General features: G+C 52.1%; 2 protein-coding genes across 3 annotated transcripts; one reads left to right on the top strand and one right to left on the bottom strand.

The window, feature by feature from the left end:
* Positions 1–5,198: 5,198 nt before the first annotated feature.
* On the top strand, positions 5,199–9,217 carry ZFP57 (ZFP57 zinc finger protein). The gene is given in 5 exon segments (XM_036248615.1): positions 5,199–5,315; positions 5,747–5,873; positions 6,775–6,879; positions 7,422–8,472; positions 8,474–9,217. Coding segments are annotated over 5 exon segments (1,515 nt in total). The 3' UTR covers positions 8,589–9,217.
* An 80-nt stretch (positions 9,218–9,297) lies between these two features.
* MOG (myelin oligodendrocyte glycoprotein) lies at positions 9,298–19,492 on the bottom strand. Of its 2 annotated transcripts, XM_036247911.1 has the most exons (8): positions 19,411–19,492; positions 17,562–17,909; positions 12,235–12,348; positions 11,256–11,276; positions 10,898–10,918; positions 10,204–10,320; positions 9,926–9,946; positions 9,298–9,527 (listed from the first exon to the last, which is right to left on the bottom strand). In XM_036247911.1, exons 1-8 carry the CDS (start codon positions 19,490–19,492, stop codon positions 9,514–9,516), a joined length of 738 nt encoding a protein of 245 aa, XP_036103804.1. In that variant the 3' UTR covers positions 9,298–9,513. The 2 variants fall into 2 exon arrangements, with proteins under 2 accessions (XP_036103804.1, XP_036103803.1); XM_036247910.1 differs by lacking the exon at positions 9,298–9,527 and having other exon boundaries at positions 9,879–9,946.
* Positions 19,493–20,664: the final 1,172 nt, after the last annotated feature.

Genomic DNA, 20,664 nt, shown 5'->3' with positions numbered 1-20,664 from the left:
ATGGGAAGCATATTTGGCATCCCCTCCCCAGCCTGTTTTCATGTTGGGTGTGAAGGTTGTGGTAATGTACATGATTGTTTCAGCCTCATGCTTTTCCTGCTCCTCTCCCCCACCAGCCTACTATTTGGAGACTCCTCAGTCCACAAACGTGAATTGTCTGCCCATAAAGCAGAGCACTGTCATGTACCTTGGGAACACAGATTTAAAACCTGCATTTGCCAGCCGTCCAGTACTAACCATGAAGCCCAGATACCAGTGTGGTGACTTGAAAGCAGAGGGTCTGGCTCAGATCCTGGAATAGCAGTATATGGGCTTTGGCAAGGCTCACCATCTCTAGGCCTGTTTCCTCACCTTTAAGTAAAACGTGGAATACAGTGTTCCCAAAAATTGCTTTGTCGAATCAAGCCGGACCAGAACAAATTGCTCCATCAAGCTAAGCCCTGCCAGAACTATGGCAGTTATCAATAGGTGGCTACAAAACAATGGTCCAGGAACTACCCTGACTTCTTTTAAGTTTGTTTTTCAGATCTAAAGCTAAGCCCAAACCCCAGAGACAAACTCAATACCTGGTTGGAAAAGTCCCTTCCTGCATCCCATAATAAGTGCTGCATAATCCCAGAATGGTTTACTTTGCTGATACATACCTGAAAGTCAGTGTTTGAAAAAAGAAAGAGCCTGCTAACCTGCTCTCTGATTGATTAACCCCAGCAAATTCCATGTCCTCAAGCCAGAAAAAACCCTGAGCTCTACATCTGGGGCGCAGAACCTGAGGCCCTATCTCAGTGTCCTCAGCCTCTGCAGAGCCTCAATAAATCTGCCTTTGCTTTTAATCAGTGTCCCTGGTCTAAATTATTTTATATCAAGAGATAAGAACCCAAACTCATTGGTAACATAAAGACAGAATAACAATTTCTACATCCCATGGTGTTTGTAAGGATTTAATGGAGGCTCTATTTACAAAAGTGTTTTGTAAATTGTAAAACCCCATGCCAGTGTGAAATAGTTCCATTGAACTGATTGAAAAAATCAAAAAGATGCCCTGGCCAGGTGGCTCAGTTGGTTAGAGCATCCTCCCATGTACCAAAAAAAAAGTTGCAAGTTCATTTCCCAGTCAGGACACACACCTAGGTTGCAGTTGGATCCCTGTCCAGACATGTACAGGAGACAACTGATGGATGTTTCTGTTTCACATGGATGTTTCTCCCCCTTTCCCTACCCTATTTTTTTTTTAATTAATAGAAACATGTTCCTAGGTGAGAATTTAAAAATAAATAAGTAAAACAAAAAGATGTTGCTGAGAAACGTTGATTTTAGTTCAGCTAAGTGACTGAGGTAAGTAGAATTTTACCTGGGCTTTGTTCTCACTACTCCCCTACCTCTGTCATCTCTCATCATGTAAAGTAAAGGCAAGTTCAGCTGCCTGCTGAAGCAAAAGCCAAATTCACAAGACAGGTGCTGGTGCAAAAGGAAAGAGGTTTATTCAGGTGCTGACACCTTGGAGAATGGTGAACTCTCAACTCAAAGACCATTTCCTTTTCTTGCCCGGGCCGGGGTTCTTACAGGATACAGAGAGGAGGGCTTTTTTCTTTCTTTCTTTTTTCTCTCCAATTATCTTGCCAGCTTTTGGCCTGCTCAGGCCCTATCCATTTAACTTTCTAGCTTTTGGTAGCTCAGTGTAAGAACTTCTCTATGTAGCCCTGGCCGGTTTGGTTCAGCGCTTAGAGCATCGGCCTGCGGTCCAGAGAGACCTGGGTTTGATTCCCGCTAAGGGCACATACCTTAGCTGCAGTTTGTCTCTGGCCCTGGTTGGTCGTGTGAGTGGCAGCCACTTGATGTGTCCTTTTCACGTCAATGTTTCTCTCTCTCTCTCTGCCTCTCTCTCCCTCCCACTCTATCTGAACAAAAAATGGAAAAATGTCCTCAGGTGAGGATAAAAAAGAAAAAAAAAAGAACTTCCCTATGTAGCATCTTAGCCAGTGCAGGAGACTCCCTGGAGCTCCCTGACTCTACTGTATGGGGGGTGGGGGAGGGGGGAGGAAAGGACCCCTGTCAGAAAGCCTGGAGATACTGCAGCCCTCAGCCCGCCTCCTGAGGCTGGATTGGAGTTCCCAGGCCCCCTAAATCCCCGCGTGCCAGCATCCTCTGTGCAGCGCCCCTCCCCCGTGGCCCGCCCCTCGAACAGAGCAAACTGTTTACCAGAGAAATTTTATTTTCATCCTCACCAGATTTTTTTTTTCTATTTTTTGTTCAGATAGAGTGGGAGGGAGAAAGAGGAAGAGAGAGAGAGAAAGAAACAACGTGAAAGGGACACGTCAAGTGGCTGCCACCCACATGACCCAACCAGGGCCGGGGACAAACTGCAACCGAGGTTCGTGCCCTTAGCGGGAACCGAACCCGGGTCTCTCTGGACCTCAGGTCAACACTCTAACCACTGAGCATAACCGACCAGGGCTACCAGAACAGTCTTGTAAGTCACCATTGTGTATGCTGCCCGTGGCCCTTGCTTTTCTAAGATGGTCTGTGCCTCCACGTCTCTTCTGGGGGCCTGTGAGAGTCTCATTTTTGTCCTGTGGGCTCTAGGTGATGGTGGTTGATGGTTGCTTAAAGCAGAGGTTTTAATGTAAAATTTAATCCTTTTTCCAAGTAAGGTTGGGAATAAGGAAAGATCCTAGCGCTAGGTGGCACCCGCGGTTACGACTGGTAGGAGGGGTGGGCTAGGGGCGGGGCAGTCTGCGTTCAGGACTCCTGGACCTGCGAACACGCCTGCGGGCCCGCAGCCTCCGCTGGGTCTCGGCGCCGCGCGGACGCTCGCCGGCCGCCCGGGACGGAGCGCGCTGGCGGGTCTGCTCTCCTCTGGCCCCGGGTGGGTTCTTTTCGGCGGGTGAGTAGGCAGAGGGGCGTTGGGCTCGCCGTGGTCTAGGCCAATGTAGGGGTGTCTGTCCCGCACGCCTGCTCCCCTGAGCTCGGCCGGCGAGGGGAGCGGTGCGCCTCTGGTCTAGAAGCAGCTTCCGCGCGGTGTGGCCCTGCACGCGGCCGCGGTGCGACCAGGCGTCGAGGACCGGTCCTGGCACGCGTTCGGAAAGTCGGGGTCCCAGAAGGAAAGTTTCGGGGCAGACGGTCGACTTGAGCGCAGAAGTCCCACCCTGTGGGTGTTCAGACGACCTGCCGCGGGAGGTCCGGGCGGGGTGCGGGGAGCCGGCGGCTGAGGGAGCGCGGGCCCGACGCGCAGGGAGCCGGGCCGGGCGCGCAGGAAACTGGGGGCGCAAGGGCTGGGCGGGCTGGCACCCCGCGGGGGCCAGGAACTGGGCGGCAGGGCTGAGAGGGGCTGGATTGAGAAGAGGCCCGAGGGCTGAGTTCCGCTGAACGACAGGAACTCGGGTTGGAGCCCTGGGTGGACGCAGGAGGGCCGATCCCACGTGCCATGAGGAACCGTTGACCGATTTGGGGTTAGAGAGAGACTGGGGGGACTCAGGACTGGAAAATGGTGACACACTCCCGCGGGGACTGCCATTCTGGAAGGGCAGGACAGGCCGCCACAGGCTCCGGAGTTGGCCCCTCTGCCTGCACTGGCCGGTCCGCGCGCTCTGGCGACCGGGTGCGAGGCAGAGGTGCGCTGGGGGCAGCCAGGGCCTTGCGCACAGGCCCCACACTGTTCGGAAATGCTACATGACTGTGTTCCTTGGGAGAGCAGGACGGCGACTCTTCATCTCATGGCAGCACGAACTAATTACTGAAATTCCGGGTCACACCAAAACATGTGTTTTGCCTTTCAGACCAAAAATAGGTATAGTGTTGTGTTGGCCAGTGTTGTGTTGGCTGTTGTCAGTTTTTTTAATTGGACAATTTAAGGGAAAAGTGGTCAGTGCCCCTGACTAAATAGTCAGATACTGCATGTCTTAAAAGTTCTTGCAAACCGGGTGAAAATCGCTGGAGTAGGAGAACAATCCAGACGTGCACACCTCACAGAATGATTGTGGATAGTCTTGAAGGAAAGGAAGGGACAGAGGGACTCAAGTTCAGATCCCAGAAATGCACCTTTCCTATCAACTTTCTTCTTAATGTCCAGTTAACTCCACTGTCAAGTGCCCTTTCCCTTGCTGGTATTTTCAATTCCACCCCCTGTCCAAAAGAGTGCAAGAAAAACGTCAACGGATGTTTACGTCTTTATTCTTTTCATGCAATCTCAGGAGGGAGAAGTGGAGTGAGTGCTGTCAGCAGGCAGAGGGCGTGGGGCCGGATTGGTGTCAGCAGGAGTATCGGCAGGCAACCTGTGCTGGGCTCAGCCTGAGCCCGGAGTAAGTGCTCAATGTTGGGCTGTTACCACTATTGTTCTTTTTAAGTCCTCACGGGAAAACATGCTTAGAGAGGAAGGAGACAGAGACATGGGCCGGCTGCTTTCCCTGTGTGCCCGGCCTGGGGATCGCAGGTGAAACCCGGGTATATGCCCTGACCCGGAGTCGATCCGACTGAGCCACTCTGGCCGGGCATTGCTGTTATTCTTTACAAAGATCTGTATGTATTAAAAATCCAGAGTCATAATTTTTGCTCCTAAATGGGATCTTATTTCATTTCCAATGAAGCCAGATCAGGATGAAGAGAAGTGCTGGCCCAGGGCTTGTCCCCGCGGCACCTGCTGCCCTGGGCCGTGCTTTGGGACAGCAGCATCACGTCCTCGGTTCTGCTGTGGCCCCGAGTGTCCTCGATGAACTTAGCATCTCTGCCCTTTCGGTTAGCGCTGAGAGGGTCCCTGGCACAGAGCAGGAGCTGATAGCTTTTGACCTAGTGAGGAAGCTGGCGTTCCTCCCCACCCCCTTGCTCACGTGCTCTGTGTCTGTCTTGCTCACGTGCTGTGTCGGTCTTGCTGACGTGTTGGTTTTTTCTCTGCCCTTAGGCTCCCAGAGGTGGGCAGGAGCCCAGCCAGTGGTTAGAAGTGGGGAGAAACACAGGCCAACGCCTTCCTAGTCCCATCCTGGCATTACTGGACGGTGGCAACGGAGCCAGGGGTGACCAGGTCCCTGCACTCTGTAGCCTAGGCTTGGGGGCACCCAAAGGAAGGCAGCCCCTGGGAGCACGTGGTCATAGAAAGCCACACCAAACCCCGGGGCCTTTGTGAAGCTCTCCATTGGCTGTCTGCTGCTTCAGGACAGCAGAAAGCCCAGGGGCAAGTCCGGGAGCAGATAAAGCGAGAAAGAGATACCATGGAAGTGCAGACCCTGCTGCCCGGCACCGGCACCAGCACCAGCACCGGAGCCGACGACCAGGAGGCCCTGCAGGCAGCTGTGAAGATAGAGTGCCCGTGGAAGGCCTGGGCGCAGGTGAGCAGACCGCCCTGTAGACAGGGCCAGGTCCTGGACTCCAGCAGCTCGTCCCCCCATTGCCCCGTCTCCAGGTCGAATGGAATCTCAGGCTGTTTCAAGCTGAGCAACAGCCGGACAGGGCCCGCGAGGCCTCTCAGTCCCACATCAGCGGGCACCCTTCAGGGAGCACTTCCTGAAATTGGTCAGAGTGGCAGCCATTTTTCCTTTGCTTCCCTTCCTATTTACTTTTAGTATAAACCCTTTCCTTTTCTCCTATAGTTTTCTTCCCTCCTCTCCATCCTTCCTTCCTTTTCTATACATCACAGTTGCTGGCTATGTGCCTGTTTTCCCCCTACTTCCACGGTTTTATTTTTCTCTTAGTTTCTGAACCTTGAGACCAGATGTCTGTCTGTGTGTACAGACTCCCTGAACCTCTCCTGCTCTTCCAGAAGCCAGTCACCTTCGAGGATGTGGCAGTGAATTTCACCCAGGAAGAGTGGGACTGTTTAGATGCCCATCAGAGGGTCCTCTACCAGGATGTTATGTCGGAGACCTTCAGAAACCTGGTGTCTGTGGGTAAGAAGCTGGGCTTCCCTCAGCTAGCCCCCGTCCCAAGACCCTGTGACATTTGGTTTCCCTGGGCAGGTCGGTCAGCTCAGGAGTTGCTTTAGTGACCCTTGGTTCTCAGATGTGAAAGATCTGGGTCACTAAACTCAGGGTCAAGGGAAAAGAAATGGAAGCCTGCCCTGGCTGGTTTGGCTCAGCGGTTAGCACTTCGGCCTGCAGACTGAAGGATCTCGGGTTCGATTCCGGTCAAGGGCATGTACCTTGGTTGAGGTTTGGTCCCGGTTTGGTCCCTAGCCCTGGTCGGGGTTGTGCAGGAGGCAACCAATAGGTGTGTCTCTCTCTTCCTCTCTCTCACTCTATCTGAAAATCAATGGAAAAATATCCTCGGGTGAGGATTAAAAAAAAAAAAGGAAGCCTGTGCCCTGGCCGGTTTGGCTCGGCAGTTAGAGTGTCCGCCTGCGGTCCGGAGAGACCCGGGTTCGGTTCCCGCTAAGGGCATGTACCTCGGTTGCAGTTTTTCCCCGGCCCTGGTTGGTCGTGCGGGTGGCAGCCACTTGATGTGTCCCTTTCACATCGATGTTTCCCCTCTCTCTCTCTTCCTCTCTCTCCCTCCCACTCTATCTGTACAAAAAATGGAAAAATGTCCTCGGGTGAGGATAAAAAAAAAAAAGGAAGCCTGCAAGAAGGCAAAGATAACACTAATGACAAATGGCAGTGTTCCCAAAGTGTGCACATTGACTTGTTCATCCAACCAGTCCTTACTGAGTCCTTCTGCTGTGACTGGGTGCTCAGCCAGGGGCTGGCCTTGTGAGTGTCTCCCCCTGCATCTGTTGTCCCAGATTCTGGTTCTTAAACTTGTGAAGGAGCCAAGCCTGAGATCTCAGTTCCTTCTCTCCTTCCCACTTTCCAGCCAGAATCTTTCTGTCTAATCCAGATCTGATCACCAAGCTTGAACAAGAAGAGAAACAGTGGAGAGCAGACCTCTGTCCCCCAAATGGAGAAGGCCTCCCTTCAGGTACGAGATCTGCTCAGAGTCCCTCAGCTTCAAGGTGATGAAAGTCTAAGCCACTCGGGATGTGTGACTGTCTCCCGTTCCTAGGGCTGGGAGGCTGCATGGCAGTGATACCCCCTTGATGAAAGTCCTTTCCGGTAGAAATGAAGGGGGTGAGCTTGGTGCCGAGCTGGGGAAGGGAGACTTCTCGACTCTGGAGGACTGGAGAGGAACTGCAGGTGGGGGCCCGGGTTCCCACCTGCTCACTCCCTCTGATTTCCAGCCCCGCCCCCTCTCACTCTGTCCCAGTTTCCATGATGTGAAAATGAGAGGACGTGGATTTCAAAACTGTTATAAGTTAACATTTTAATCTGGTGTTGTTGAAAGAGTCCAGTTAAATTTTTATTTGCTTTTAATTTGAAAAGAACAATAAAGCACCCTGAAGTCTAGCCCCATGAGGTCCGAGGCGAGGCTGAGCGAGCTGGGCGGGAAGGGAAGGAGCTCGTGCTGCAGGCACCTGGGGCTCAGGGTGACCCCAGTGTGCTGTTCTTCCTCGTTCCCTACAGGAGGCAAGGAGGGACTTCGAGAGCACAGTCCGAGCTTGAGAGATGAAGCCGGATGCAGAGGGTCTGAGGGCAGGACCCCCGGGTTCCCAGCGTCCTGGGCGGGGCCTCCCTTTCCCTGCCACGTCTGTGGCAGGTGCTTCAGCAAGCGCTCCAACCTTCGCTATCACCAGTTTGTCCACAATCTCAAGGGGACGAACAACTGCAGCAAGTGTGGGAAGTCATTCCGGAACCCCAAGGCGCTCAGCTACCACAGACGCGTACATCTCGGGGAGAGGCCCTTCTGTTGCTCACTTTGTGACAAGACCTACTGTGATGCGTCTGGCCTGAGCCGTCACCGCCGTGTCCATCTGGGTTACCGGCCCCACTCATGCCCCTTCTGCGGGAAGGGCTTCCGGGACCAGTCTGAACTCAAACGCCACCAGAAGATACACCCAAACCAGGCGCCAGTGGCTGGGCTCCCGGAACCCATGGTCAGGGGCCAGGGGCTTGCAGCTGGGAACCACACGCCAGTGGCCAGGACCCAAGAACCCATATTTAGAACCAAGGGTTCTGTAGCTCACACCGAGCCATCTATAGACAGGAAGCGGGGAGCTGCAGCTGGGAGCCAGGCGGTCACGGGGAGAGCTCACACCCCGGCCACCACGACCCCAGGGCCCGGGCCCAGCACACAGGCAGCCAGCCCTAGAGCCCGCTGCTTGAGTAGCAGGGCCAAGTCTCACTTACCTAAGCTTCCAAGATTCAAGGTCTTCTCTTGCCCTTCCTGCCCCTTGACTTTTGGTAAGAAGGCCCATCTCTCCAGGCACCAGGAGGCCCACCTCGCAGAGCAGTCGAACTGCTGCTGCTGCTGCGGCAAGGCCTTCGCCTCGCTCCCGGGGCTGCTCGGGCACCAGCGGACGCACTGGAAGCACAAGGTCTACCGCTGCCCTGTCTGCGACGTCTGCTTTAGGGAGAGGGAGGACCTCGTGGGTCACTGGGGGAGCTACAGAGGCAAGGGGCTGTGCCTGGGCAGTCCCCACAAATGCTGGACTATCCTGGGCCAGTGGCTTGGCCTCTCCCAGTGCCTCCCCTACAGCAGGGAAGGGAGTGGGTCTCCGAGGAGCCACACACCCAGGGCGGGGGAGGGGGGCAGGGCGAAGGGATGCAGAGGAGAAGCAGATGAGGCGGTGAGGGTCTTGGAACATAAATAAATGGCCGTTGTGACTAAGGCCTTTCTTTGTGTTGGGTGTTCCTGAGGACTGACCTCCAGGGTGAGGAGGCTGGGGTAGAGGAGGCGAGGTGAGGGACAGTGAAGGAGTCCAGAAAGGAAAAGGGACAAGAAGGGGCACACAGAAACTTGCATTATCAGTTAGCACCTGGCTTGTCTCTGTCTTACCCACCATCAAGCAGGAAGCGCTGCAGGAAGCAGCAGTGCTCCAATGGGCATGGAGATGGGGGGGGCAACTCTGAGGGACCATCTGGACATGTCCGGGAAGTGAACGGGCGGCCTCCTGAAGCACGCGAGGGGCCACTCTGCATCCTTTGTCTCCGTCTCCTTGGCAGGCTGCTGGGCAAGGTGGAGCTCAGGCCAGAATCCGAGGGTCTCTCCCCACGTCCTCATTCTGCAGCTCACTCTGCTCTGTGATGTTTTGGACTCATGTTCCTTCCCTTTAGCCCATGGTGACCGAGGACTTGGGCGGAACTCCCATGTGCAGAGCTGCCACGCTGCGGTTTGCACGGACAGAGACCCCCGCGCAAGCCTCCAGCACAGCTGTCCTCTGAGGAAGAGCACCTGCCTGACCTCCAGTGGACGACAGACGTTGAAAGGGTGTAGGGAGCAAACATGGGAAAAGACAGCGACTGGGAAAAGGTAGACGACAGAAGAGAAACCAATAGATACGCAGATAAGAAAAACCAATCGATGTTTCTCCCTTCCTCTAAAAATGTTTTTTGTTCTTTTAAAAGAAGCAATGTTCCCATTTGGAGTTTAGAGCATTGCTGGAAGGCAAATTAGAAGGTCCCGCAGCAGAGGCCAGTGAGCCTGCGACCTGACGGGCACAGCGTCCGCAAGGACAGGACTCCAGGCTCTCCCCGCTCCGCCAGGGTGCAGCCTCGCTCAGAAGGGGTTCCCTAGGAGGAGAGAATAGCTTGAAACGTTTGTCAGCAGTTTCCGTCATGGAGCCATTAAACCAGGGACAGGAAAAGCCCTCTGGGGTCACCCTGTCCGCCTGTCTACATGGAGGATCTTGGGTGGAGGCACAGGGCAGCTTCCCTAGGGAATGGGAAAGGAGTGGGGTTTCTGCCCCGGGGGTACTAAAAGAGCCAATCAGGCAGCAGGTGGCAGTGCCCCCAGGTTCCTTCCCTGTAACCTATAAGGCTGGCAAGAGGGCTCCTACCTCACAGAAGCCCCCCACCACCACCACGGATGCAGCCCAGCCCCTCCCTCTGGGATCTCCGTCCCTTAGTGACTCCTTTTTCTCACTACTGTTCTGGTTTTATTTTTAGTTTATAAGGAGGAGAGAACTTACTTAGTTCTTCAAGAAACTGCCCTGAAAACAAAGAGAAATAGGTGACTGGTGGGAGATGACCAGCTCCCTCCCCACATCCTCTCGGCAGATCTGCAGGGACCCACCCTTCCCTTTTCACTAAGGGACCCCATGGATTCTCGGAGGAGCCTGTGGTCGGCCCTGGGGACAGAGGAAGGAAATCCCGGCGTCTGGAGCCTTGGTTCATCTTTCTGTTTCCCACTTAGGACTGACTGGACCCCCTGCTGCCCGTGGTCCTGTTTGCCGCCTGACCACTGTACCTGCTAGTCTCCGATGTAGCCAGTTGTAGCAGATGATCAAGGCAACCAGGGGTCCGAGGACTGGCACGATCGCAAACAGGGTTATCTTCCAGCAGGGCACCCTCAGAAAGTGGGGATCTGAATTGTCCACGGAGAACAGACACGATGAGCAGTGCTCTACCCCGTGCCCCGCCCACCTCTGCATGTGTATGGGGTTTCTTGACATGTTGCAGAAATCTCGAAGCATTGGCTTATGTTTATCAGTATTTTGAAAGGACAAGTGATTAGACCTGAACAACATTCTAGTGGAGCTTGGTGTCCCCTCTTCCTCCAGGAAGCTCCCCTGGTTAGTCGTGTAGTGACTCCTGTGCTCATGAGTTCAGTTGTGATGTACGTGTGCTTTGTTCTCCCATTAACTTGTGTCCCCAACTAGGCAGCAAGTGTTTGTGCAAAGGTTCTGTTTCCCTCCCCTGGTATTTCCTGAGAAGAGAAACTGCGCGCGGTGAGCCCCTGCAGCCGAGTTCACGGTGACCTGGCAGTGCGCCGGTGGCTGGACGTGTGTGCGTTTGCTGTCGTCTTACCCTCCTAGATGCAGGTGACTTATTCAAAGAAAGACAAAGAGGGAGACCAGCCAGGAGCCAGGGGTTCTTGTTTCCCCAGGTGACTGGAACCCAGTGGAACAGCTGATGCGAGGGCCTGGTACCCCAGCACTTACCAAAAGTCCTGTGAAGGTTCTCTGAAAAGAACGAATGGAGAGGGGCTTAGACGGCGCTCGTTGGTGATACTTTCTCCTCTGAGCCTTTGTGTTTTAACCACTTAAAGTCATTTCTAGCGGACGGTGACACAGAACAGTCAGATGGACAGAGGGACACTGCAGGACTTGGCGTCCATCCTGGCTCACAGCTGAGAAGAGGAATGAAATTCCCTACCATTCTCGGCTGTTTGGGGAGTTTTCTACCTGAAGGGAACTCGGGGTGTTGGGACAGAGGCAAAAATGGTCTGAGAAAATGACCATTTTGGTTATGCCAAAAACCAGAAGGGAGGGATGGAGGAGAGAAGGGGTCCGGACTCACCTATCTCTGCTCGAAGTTTTCCTAAAATAGAAAAAGGCAACATTTTTAGTTTCAGCTCTGGTACCCGCAGGCCCTGCCACACCGTCGCCCAGGCCTTTGTGCGGCTGTCAGGGGGGCGCCCTTTAGACTGGGAGAGACGGGGCGGGAGCCTGCGCTTGGGCTCCTGGCCTGCTATTGTCTGGGTTAAATATTGGGATAAAGAATGCGAGGGGCCTCGGGTGGACAGCAAAGCCCCAAACCAACAAGTTTTATTACCGTCCCGCTACTCTTGCCCATTTTCTTGTCTTTTAGTTCTCATTGCCCCTCCACCCTGCTGGGCTGCCACTTTGTAAATGCAAAACCACTTCCCATCCGAACAGGAAGGGGGAGGAACTGAGCAATTGGTTGAGCAGCTACTTTGTGCCAGGCACTTTACATAACACTGTCCCGTTAATCCTTTCTTGCGGACTTAGGAGGGAGGGTGTTGGCTCTGCTTGACAGGGCAGCGGGGGCTGGGAGCCCGGGGGCACGCAAGCCCCCTGCCTGACTGACCAGGTTCTTTCTGCTCAGCACGTGGACTGAAGGCCTCTTTGATGTGGGATGAGTTCAAAGGGAGAAAAAAAGCCCCCATTTTTAATGCCACTAACATCCCACTCGCTCCGTCCTCCGTGCGGCTTCGTCTTCTAGGGAGTGGGCGGGGAAAGAGGCGCCGGAGCGCCGGCCGGGGCTCTGGGACGCTTGGTGGGGGCGGCGGGCGCGGAGCCCGGGGGACGCAGGGGGAGCTGGGTTTTGAGCTCCTCTGTGTGCAGGGACTCGTGCTCGGTGTTTCATTCCCCCTCCTAGTGGCCTGGACTCTGAAGCTCCTCCCCGGGGCGCGCAAGTGCTCCGTGGGGCAGGGGCCAGAAGGTGGCACCGGGGCCTGAGCCCTGCCGCCAGAAGCTGCAGGCGGAGTGACGTGCGCCCGTCCGGCCCCGCGGCCCCGCGGCCCGCCCGGCGGTACCTCTCAGTCGGCGCTGCAGGCGGAGGAAGAGCAGGCCGGCGGCCAGCTGCAGGAGGAGCACGGGCAGCACGGCGATGGCGACCAGCGCTCCGGGCCCGACCCAGTAGAAGGGATCTGCAAGGCAGAAGGCAGGCCGGCTGCACCGCGCGCCCGGGCCGCCCCAGCCGGGGAGGGAGGGAGGTCACCGAGGCCCGTCCTGGAGGCGCAGTAACCACGCCGACCCTCGGTTCCTGCACGCGCACCCTAGCAGGCCCTTGCTGTAAACACGAGGCCTTGAGAAACCCAAGAAGACGATAAAGATAAGGGGTTAAGGATGGCCTTGGGAGACGCAGGAACCATGAGGAAGAGAGATTAATAGCTGCCCTGACCTAACAAGCTCCTCTCGCCTTCTCTGTATCAGCCCCCTTAACGGTGCCAAAAGTGGTGCCAAGAGAATGTAGTTTTTTTCCAGGTAGTTTGTGCCTTTAGCCCTGGACAGTTTGGCTCAGCGGTTGAGCGTCAGCCTGCGGACCAGAGAGTCCCGGGTTTGGTTCCCTCTAGGGGCACGCACCACACACAAGTATTTTTTTAAAAAGCAGGCAACAAAGAAGACCGGCTCCTGGGATTTGGGAAGATCCCCCCAGCCCGGTGCACCGAGACTCCCAGCTGAGCAGGGGCAAGACCTGGGTCATGACCGCAGTAGAGGAGACTCCGCGGAGGGCAGTAAAGAGGTCATGGCAACAGTCACTGAAAACAACAGGAGCCGGACCACGGCTGTGTTGGAGGTGGAGGAAGTCAGGGGTCTGTGAACTTGAACAGGAAAAAAATTCTATTTATTTTCAGTAACACTTAAACTGAAATGTAGTGTTTCTTTCTATTATGTTTGTAAGCAACACACTACAATACTTGAGCAGAACCTGTGACTTTGTCATCAATAAAAAACACAAATATTTTCATATGACATGGAGTTGTTGCAGAAATCTCAAAATATCACTTATGTCCATCATTATTTTGAAATTACACTAATTATCAGGGCCCTCCCATATCCTGTTATTTTAATATTTTGGTAACTATTTCAGTGAAAATGTGTTTTATTTTGTGCATTTAAAACACCCTTCTGAGAAGGGGTCCATCACCATCAGTCTGTCCAAGGGGTGCAATGCACACACAGGGTCAGGAATCCCGTTTCTAGAGTGAGAAAGGAGCAGCCACAGAATTTGGCAACTGAGTGTCTGTGGAGTGGGGCAGGCCCTGGGGGAGGGGCCTCAGCTCTCTAGGTTCCCATTCTGTCTCAGTCGGGTCTGCGGGCGCTGCTCCCGCTCTGCGAGGTCTCAGTGTGCCAGGCTGCGGTCTCCTCTTGTTCTCTGCTTTCGGGAGCTGCCATCAAAGTTAGGAATTAAGTCACAGCAACATTAAACTGGTCAGGAGAGTCCTGGCCCAATAACTCAGTTAGTTAGAGCTCCGACCCCATATGCCAAGGTTTTGGGTTCAATTTCCAGTCAGGGCACATACAAGAAGCAACCAATGAATGCACCAATAAGTGGAACAACAAATCAATGTTTTTTTCTCTCTCTCTCCCCCTTCCACTCTCTCTATAAAATCAATAATAAAAAAGTTATTCTAAAAAAATTAATAAATGGGTTAGGAGAGTTTCTTAGGTATAAATACAATCGTAGAAGAAAATGCAGCAAAGTCTACTTTGAAGTTCTTTCTCGTCACCTGTAGCAATATCATTATTAAGCATGCACTTTAGCTCTTTCTTTGATCACCTTTTGTACCTTCCCCAAGAATTAGAATCACAAAAAAGAGAGAACAGAAGATATTATGAACCTTCTGATATAAAGCAGTAAGTATGTAGCATCAGCCACAAAATGTACTTGACACAATAAATCAAACCTGAATGATTTTGAGTATCATTGGTCGGCTAACAGGAAGTACAGGTATGGAGCACCCTGTTAAACGACACGGGAATGAAATCAGCAAAATCTGGACCATGGGAAATACTATAGGGCAAACACCAACATGTGGATCTTGTTTGGATTCAATTCATACAAATCAATTGTAAAAATATATTTATGAAACAATCAGGAAAATTTGAACACAGAGTGGATATTGATGACATTAAGGAATATTTGTTAATTAAAAAATATATAACAATGTTGTGGTGAAAAAGTTTAAAGCATTAGTTTTCTCATTTTATGCTTTTTATTGAATGTATTAGAGTGACCTTGGTTAATAAAATTATACTGGTTTCAAGTGTATAACTCTATAATCGGTATATTGCACCATGCATTCACCACCCAAAGTCAAGTCTCCTTCCATCACCATAAAAAAATATACATATTGATTGATTTGAGAGAGAGAAAGAAACATCAGTTTGTTGTTCCGCTTATTTACACATTCACTAGTCATTCATTGGATGTGCCCTGACCAGGCATGGAACCCTCGTAGCACATCTGGACGATGCTCTGACCAGCTGAGCTACCCAGCTAGGGCTTCTGGCACAATTTAGTCTCCCTTTCCCCTCTCCTACCTATTCCCACCCCCTAAGGTGTTTTTGTATTTGAATGATACACCCTTAAGGATTCAGCAATAAAATGATAATACAGCCTAGGATTTGCCTCAGAAATTCAGTTGGGGAGGGTGGTGTTGAGTGGGGTCAGGTGAAACAGCTTGTCTTTTGGTCAACTGTTGCAGTCAGTGATGGGCACTTGGAAGCTCATTACTGTTATTCTCTCTACCTCTGTATGTATTTTAAAGTTTCATAATGAAGAGTTTAAAGAAAAGATTAGAGACAACTATTAATAAAATGAAAAGAAAGAAATAAAAGTCCGAGAGACAACAAAAGTCTTTGGAGAAGGAGGGGAGGTAATGACATCTGAAACTTGTGATAATGCAGTTACTGCATTTCAGTCCTGAATTTGCCTCAGCTTCCTGGCTCCCCAGGCTAGAAGGTCCCCTTGTTTCACTGTAAAACACTCATTTTATAGGCTCTCAGGGTGCAGACTGTGAGATGAGAGAAGAGGGTGAAAATCAATCCAAAGGAAGGCTTTCTTCCCTGAGGCAAAGTTTTAGTTTCTAGGTTACTAGAGGGGTGGGTGCAAGGGGAGAGGATGTCCTAGGGGCAGTTTTTGAACTAGGAAGGAGAAGTATCTGCAAACTCATTATCACACTTCTTTGCATGTAATCCCTCCCCCAAAGAAACCACTGCTGTGTGAAGAGCCTTCTGTGACACACAAAGCTATCTTCGTAGCCCTGCAGCCTTCTCTGGAGACAGCGCTTCCTCACTCGGCGCACAGAGCCGTGGCCTGGCCCCGCCTGCAGCAGTTGCCTCGAGGTACAGAAGTGGCCTATTGTCTGAAGGATGGGCTAATGCTTCGCAGCAGGTGGGAGGGGGAAGGAGAGAAGGAAGGGGCCTGAGGCTCCGGCCCTCAGAACATTTTTATCCTTCAATTAAATACCAGTTAACTTTCACCCTGGCCTGGTTGCTCAGTGCATTAGAATATTGTCCAGATACCCTAAGGCTGTGGGTTTGATCCTCAGTCAGAGCACACAAGAATCAATGAATGTTTCTCTCTCTACCTTTCTCTCTCTCTCTCTAAAAAGCAATAATTTGAAAAAAAATAGCAATTAATTTCAAAGCATCCATTTCATCTTGTCCACATCTTTTTTTTTTTATCCTCACCTGAGGACATTTTTCCATTTTTGTTCAGATAGAGTGGGAGGGAGAGAGAAGAAGAGAGAGAGAGAGAGACATCAATGTGAAAAGAACACATCCAGTGGCTGCCACCCGCATGACCAAACAGAGCCGAGGACAAACTGTAATTGAGGTACATGCCCTTAGCAGGAACCAAACCCGGGTCTCTCCGGACCGCAGGCCGACACTCTAACCGCTGAGCCAAACCGGCCAGGGCTTATCTTGTCCACATCTTAACCATTCTGCCATAAAACAACAAAAATACATAAATTGAAAGTCACCCATCACAAACACTTTGAAGCCGGAATTCTGGAGAAGAGCGTGAGTATGATCTGTAGGTGGTCTCTGTGAATACACCAGACATTTGTTTATCTGTATACTCACTTCAACTGTGTTTACCAGGAATGTGTTTTCCAACAGTATTTCTTATCTAATAAAACACCACAAATACATCAACTTTGGAATTCAATGTAATAGGATTTGGTCAATTTGACTCTTTAGGGATAATCCCCTTGTTCATAACAAATAAACAAGGAGCTGTTCCAAAGCAACAAGAAGGAAAAAGTCCATTTGCATACTTTGAATAACTTTCAGGTCTCCCTGGCCGGTTTCACTCAGCGGTTAGAGCGTCGGCCCACGGACCAGAGAGTCCCCGGTTCAGTTCCTGCTAAGGGCATGTACCTTGGTTGCAGTTTGTCCCTGGCCCTGGTTGGGGTCGTGTAGATGGCAACCACTTGATGTCTCTCTCACATTGATGTTTCTCTCTCTCTCTCTCTCTCTCTCTCTCTCTCTCTCTCTCTCTCTCTTCCTTCTTCTCTTCCTCCCACTCTATCTGAAGATAAATGCAAAAATGTCCTCAGGTAGAATTAAAAAAAACAAACAACTTTTAGGTCATTCATATTCCCCACTAAACTGGCATAAACTAATCAGAAATTGATTATTTTGGATTTTGCTGCCTCCATTTGTCTTTTTTTTTTTTTTTTTTTTTCTATTTGGGTCTCTTTAAAATTTTTTTATTTAATTTTTCTTTATAAGTACCCACAAATGTACATATTGCATATACTTTTATATGAACAATCATATGAATAATTATGATATTTTCTTTTATGTTCTTTGATTGGATCACACCCCATTCTCCTCTCCTCTCTTCCCCCAGAGTGAACCATATTAACTTTCTTATGGATCTCTTTTCATATTTTTCTCTGAGATATATATATATATATATATATATATATATATATATATATTCACAAACAAACAGTTTAGTTTTTGTTTCCTACATTGTGTAGCTTGCTTTTAGTACTCAACTATATCTTGTGGAATGCCTCCAAGCCATCTGCTACAGCCCTAAAACAGTCTTTTTAGTGGCTACATAATATTCCCGGTGTGGATAACAACATGTATTCAGTCTCCTCCCTGCTTGTGGGCATTGGTTAGATTCTGGGTGCTCTTCCATTTTGAACAATGAGACAGCAGACATCGCAAGTATGTAAATGCTTCTGTACTGAGGTACATACTTCTAGGGAATTGGTTCCCAGGGGAGAGATATCTGGGTTGAAGGAGCTCATCTCAAGTAAGAGAATGACTGACGTCTCAGAGCGAGGTCCTGGCCACCCAGCAGGTGACGTCAGCACTGTGGGGCACCACTCACCTTCCACCTTCAGCTCCATTGCTGCCTCCTCTTGGTAAGAATGATCTCGGAAGAAGCAGGTGAAACCGCCTTCATCTGAGAACCTCACGTTCCTGATCCGGAGGGTCGCCTTCCCCTCACCAATGGTGTCTTTCAGCAGCTCCGTCCGGCCCCGGTACTCAGGCGCCTGCTCTCCGTCCTGATCCTTGCCGTTTCGGTAGAGATGGACCACCCGAGAGAAGGGGGGCCGGTACCACCCCACCTCCATGCCCGTGGCATTCCTTCCTGGAGATAAGCGGCACGGCAGTTCCACTTCGTGTCCCACCAGCGCCCAGATGGGATGCCCTGGTCCTATTACTCTGAACTGTCCTGTCCAAGACACCAAAGCAGAGTAACAGTGTCAGGGGACCCTTGAAGAGTCTGTCAGGGAAGGAAAGGCAGACGGCACTCAATTCTTTTTTTTTAATTCTCACCCAAGGTTATTTTTCCCTTAATTTTTTTTTTTTAGATAGAGTGGGAGGGACGGAGGGTGACAGAGAGACACACAGATTGGTTGCCTTCCCCACAACCCCATCAAACCTGCAACCAAGGTACATGCCCGTGACCCCTTGGCCCCTTGGCCTGGAAGGAACCCAGGACTGGTTCACAGGAGGGGTGCTCGAACCGAGTCAAATGGCTAGGGCGGTGCTCCATTCATTTTAAATGGCATTCTAGAACCAGGGAAGAGCTCAGGTTTTCTTTTTGAATATTTATATAAATAAAAGATCTGCGGTTGTAGAGATATCGTGAGTGCCCTGGACAGAACATTCTAGCATGTTCTTGACAGTTGCTGCTCACCTCTCTGTCAACTGTATCCATCTCGGTTTTGCCCAGCCTTCGGGTCCCCCCCCCCCCCGCCCCCGGCCTGGCTCAGCTCTTCGGGGGGGCCTCCCTGCTGAGACGTGGCCAGGCCGTCCCTCTCTCTGCTGGGGCTTCTGTCACTCCTGCTGACGCTCTGCCACTTCTCAGCCCTGTGCCCAGACTCTCCTCCACCGAGACCTTGCCCCGAGGCGGCCGCTTCCTTCCTCCCACCCCCGCGGCTCCTGGACCCGCCCTGTCAGCTCCTGGTCTTTCCCACGTGGACTGTGTCTCCTCGGTTGGACTTGGACCTTCCGAGGCTGGTTTCCTCGTTCCCCTGCAAAGGTTTCCCGGGGGCAGCAATGACCGGGCCTCTTCTCTGGGGGGCTCCCTGAAGTTGGGAGTCTGTCTTCTGCTTCTCTTCTTTCTCCCCAGCACATGAGCACAGGGCACCTCTACAGAAACTTATGGCGCCTGGTCATGCAGGACAGAGCCCTCAAATGTGACAAGGCTCACAGTCCAGCAAACGTGCAGTTTCTTATGGAGTAGGCGCCACTCCGGTCTGCGCCTCGTCTCACTGAGCCCCGGCAGCAGCTCCAAGGTCGCCTTGTTATACCCCCACTGGCAGGTGAGAGACCAGAGCTAAAGAGAGAGGTGAGCCCAAGGGGAGCCCGGAGCTAAGGTCACGGGAAGGCTTGCACCCCACCGGCGGGGCTCAGTGTGTTGAGCGGCATCCTGTGCACCAGGAGGTCACAGGGTGAGGAGGTCGACTCCTGGTCAGAGCACAAGCCCAGGTTGCAGGCTGGATCCCCGGTGGGGGGAGTGCAGACATATTAAAAAAAAGGAGTCAGGGTTCTACTCTGGAAATGTAGGAAACGATGGGAGTTTTCTGAGGCAGGAACAATGTCAGCACATCTATGTTTCAGAAAGATAATTTCCATAGTAATTTGAGGGTGAATTAAAGGAGGTTAGCCTAGGAAAAGTAGCCTTTCTGTTCTCGGGGTCTCCGGGTAGGGATAAAGATCGATCTTACCTGCATTGCTAAGAGACAACTGGAGGAGCAGGAGAAGGCAGGGGAGGCAGCTGGGCAGACAGGAGCCTGACAAACTCGCCATCTCCACTCTCAGGGCAGGGCCAGGCTGAGAGGAGGCCCGCGGGGTGCAGGTCCCACTGCTGAGCAAGCCTGGCAACAGGCAGGAGGGCAGTGCCCGCCTCCCTCCTCCTGCTGCAGCTGTGCTCAGAGGCCGGCCCCCAGGCCATCCCTGCCAGGCAGTCACACAAAAGGGCCACAGACCTCGGCGATGACGGGTTTGCCCCACCACCCCCTCAGAGCTGCAGAGAAGAGGCTGCCTGGTACCAGGCCTCCCAACCCCGCTCCCTCCTGCCAGGCCGGCTTTGAAGGGCTCCTCGGGTCTGACCCGTTGGGATCGGCTCTCCCTCACTGGACCTCAGGAAGAGGCTTGTCCACGTGATCTATAGGGCTCCTTCTACCCTCGTCCTCCTAGTGTCAGCCAACGGAGAGGGAGCATGGCTTTTAAAAAAGAAAGAACCTTTAGCCTTGGTTTCCTCTTTCTCTTGCCGCGTAGCTGTGACTGCCAAGCCATCCTTCCTCGCGGGTCACTTCCCTCTCCGACTGCAGAGCCAAACTCCCCTCTTATGTTCAGAGGCGTGACGGCTCACCGGGCTTGGGTAGCTTCTTGCTGTCAAAGAATACATTTAGGGGTCAGGGGGTTGTGGGGAGGAAGAAACTCCCGCTACCCTCACAGTTCTTTCAGCTGGTCTAATAATCAAATAGACATGAGGTCGATCGGCAAGAGAAATGACCACGTTTCGTGGCAGACATGTCTATGGGAACCTGCGCACACGAGAGAGCCAGAGACCAGGCCCCTGAGAGCGTCCAGGGCGGAAAGTTCAGGGGAGCTATGTATGGCACTCTGAGATAGGGGCAGGTGAGGCGCTGGGGGCTTTAAAAGGTTCTGGCAGAATGATAAGAACAGCAGATGTACAGGAATTAAAAGTTTGCCCTGCCCTGTACACAGCTGAAAAGGTTATCTTTGATACTCTATTATTATGGACATGACCCCCAATTCAAAGTCTTCTGGGTAGTTAATAAAAGGACAGAGTTTCTCTTATGCCCCATGGTCTTGTTTGCCTTTAAGTCAAAACAATCCACACACCACTGCAGCTCGTCTCGTGGTGACGCCCCACAGGTTGCACCCTGGAAGCTGAGGCCACCTATGCCTGGAGGGGCGAGCTGGGAGTACTGGCAAGGCCGGCCGCCCTCAGC

Source organism: Molossus molossus, unplaced genomic scaffold (assembly GCF_014108415.1).
Source record: "Molossus molossus isolate mMolMol1 unplaced genomic scaffold, mMolMol1.p scaffold_m16_p_8, whole genome shotgun sequence".
NCBI lineage: Eukaryota > Metazoa > Chordata > Mammalia > Chiroptera > Molossidae > Molossus > Molossus molossus.
This window is presented reverse-complemented; position numbering and strand designations above follow the sequence as displayed.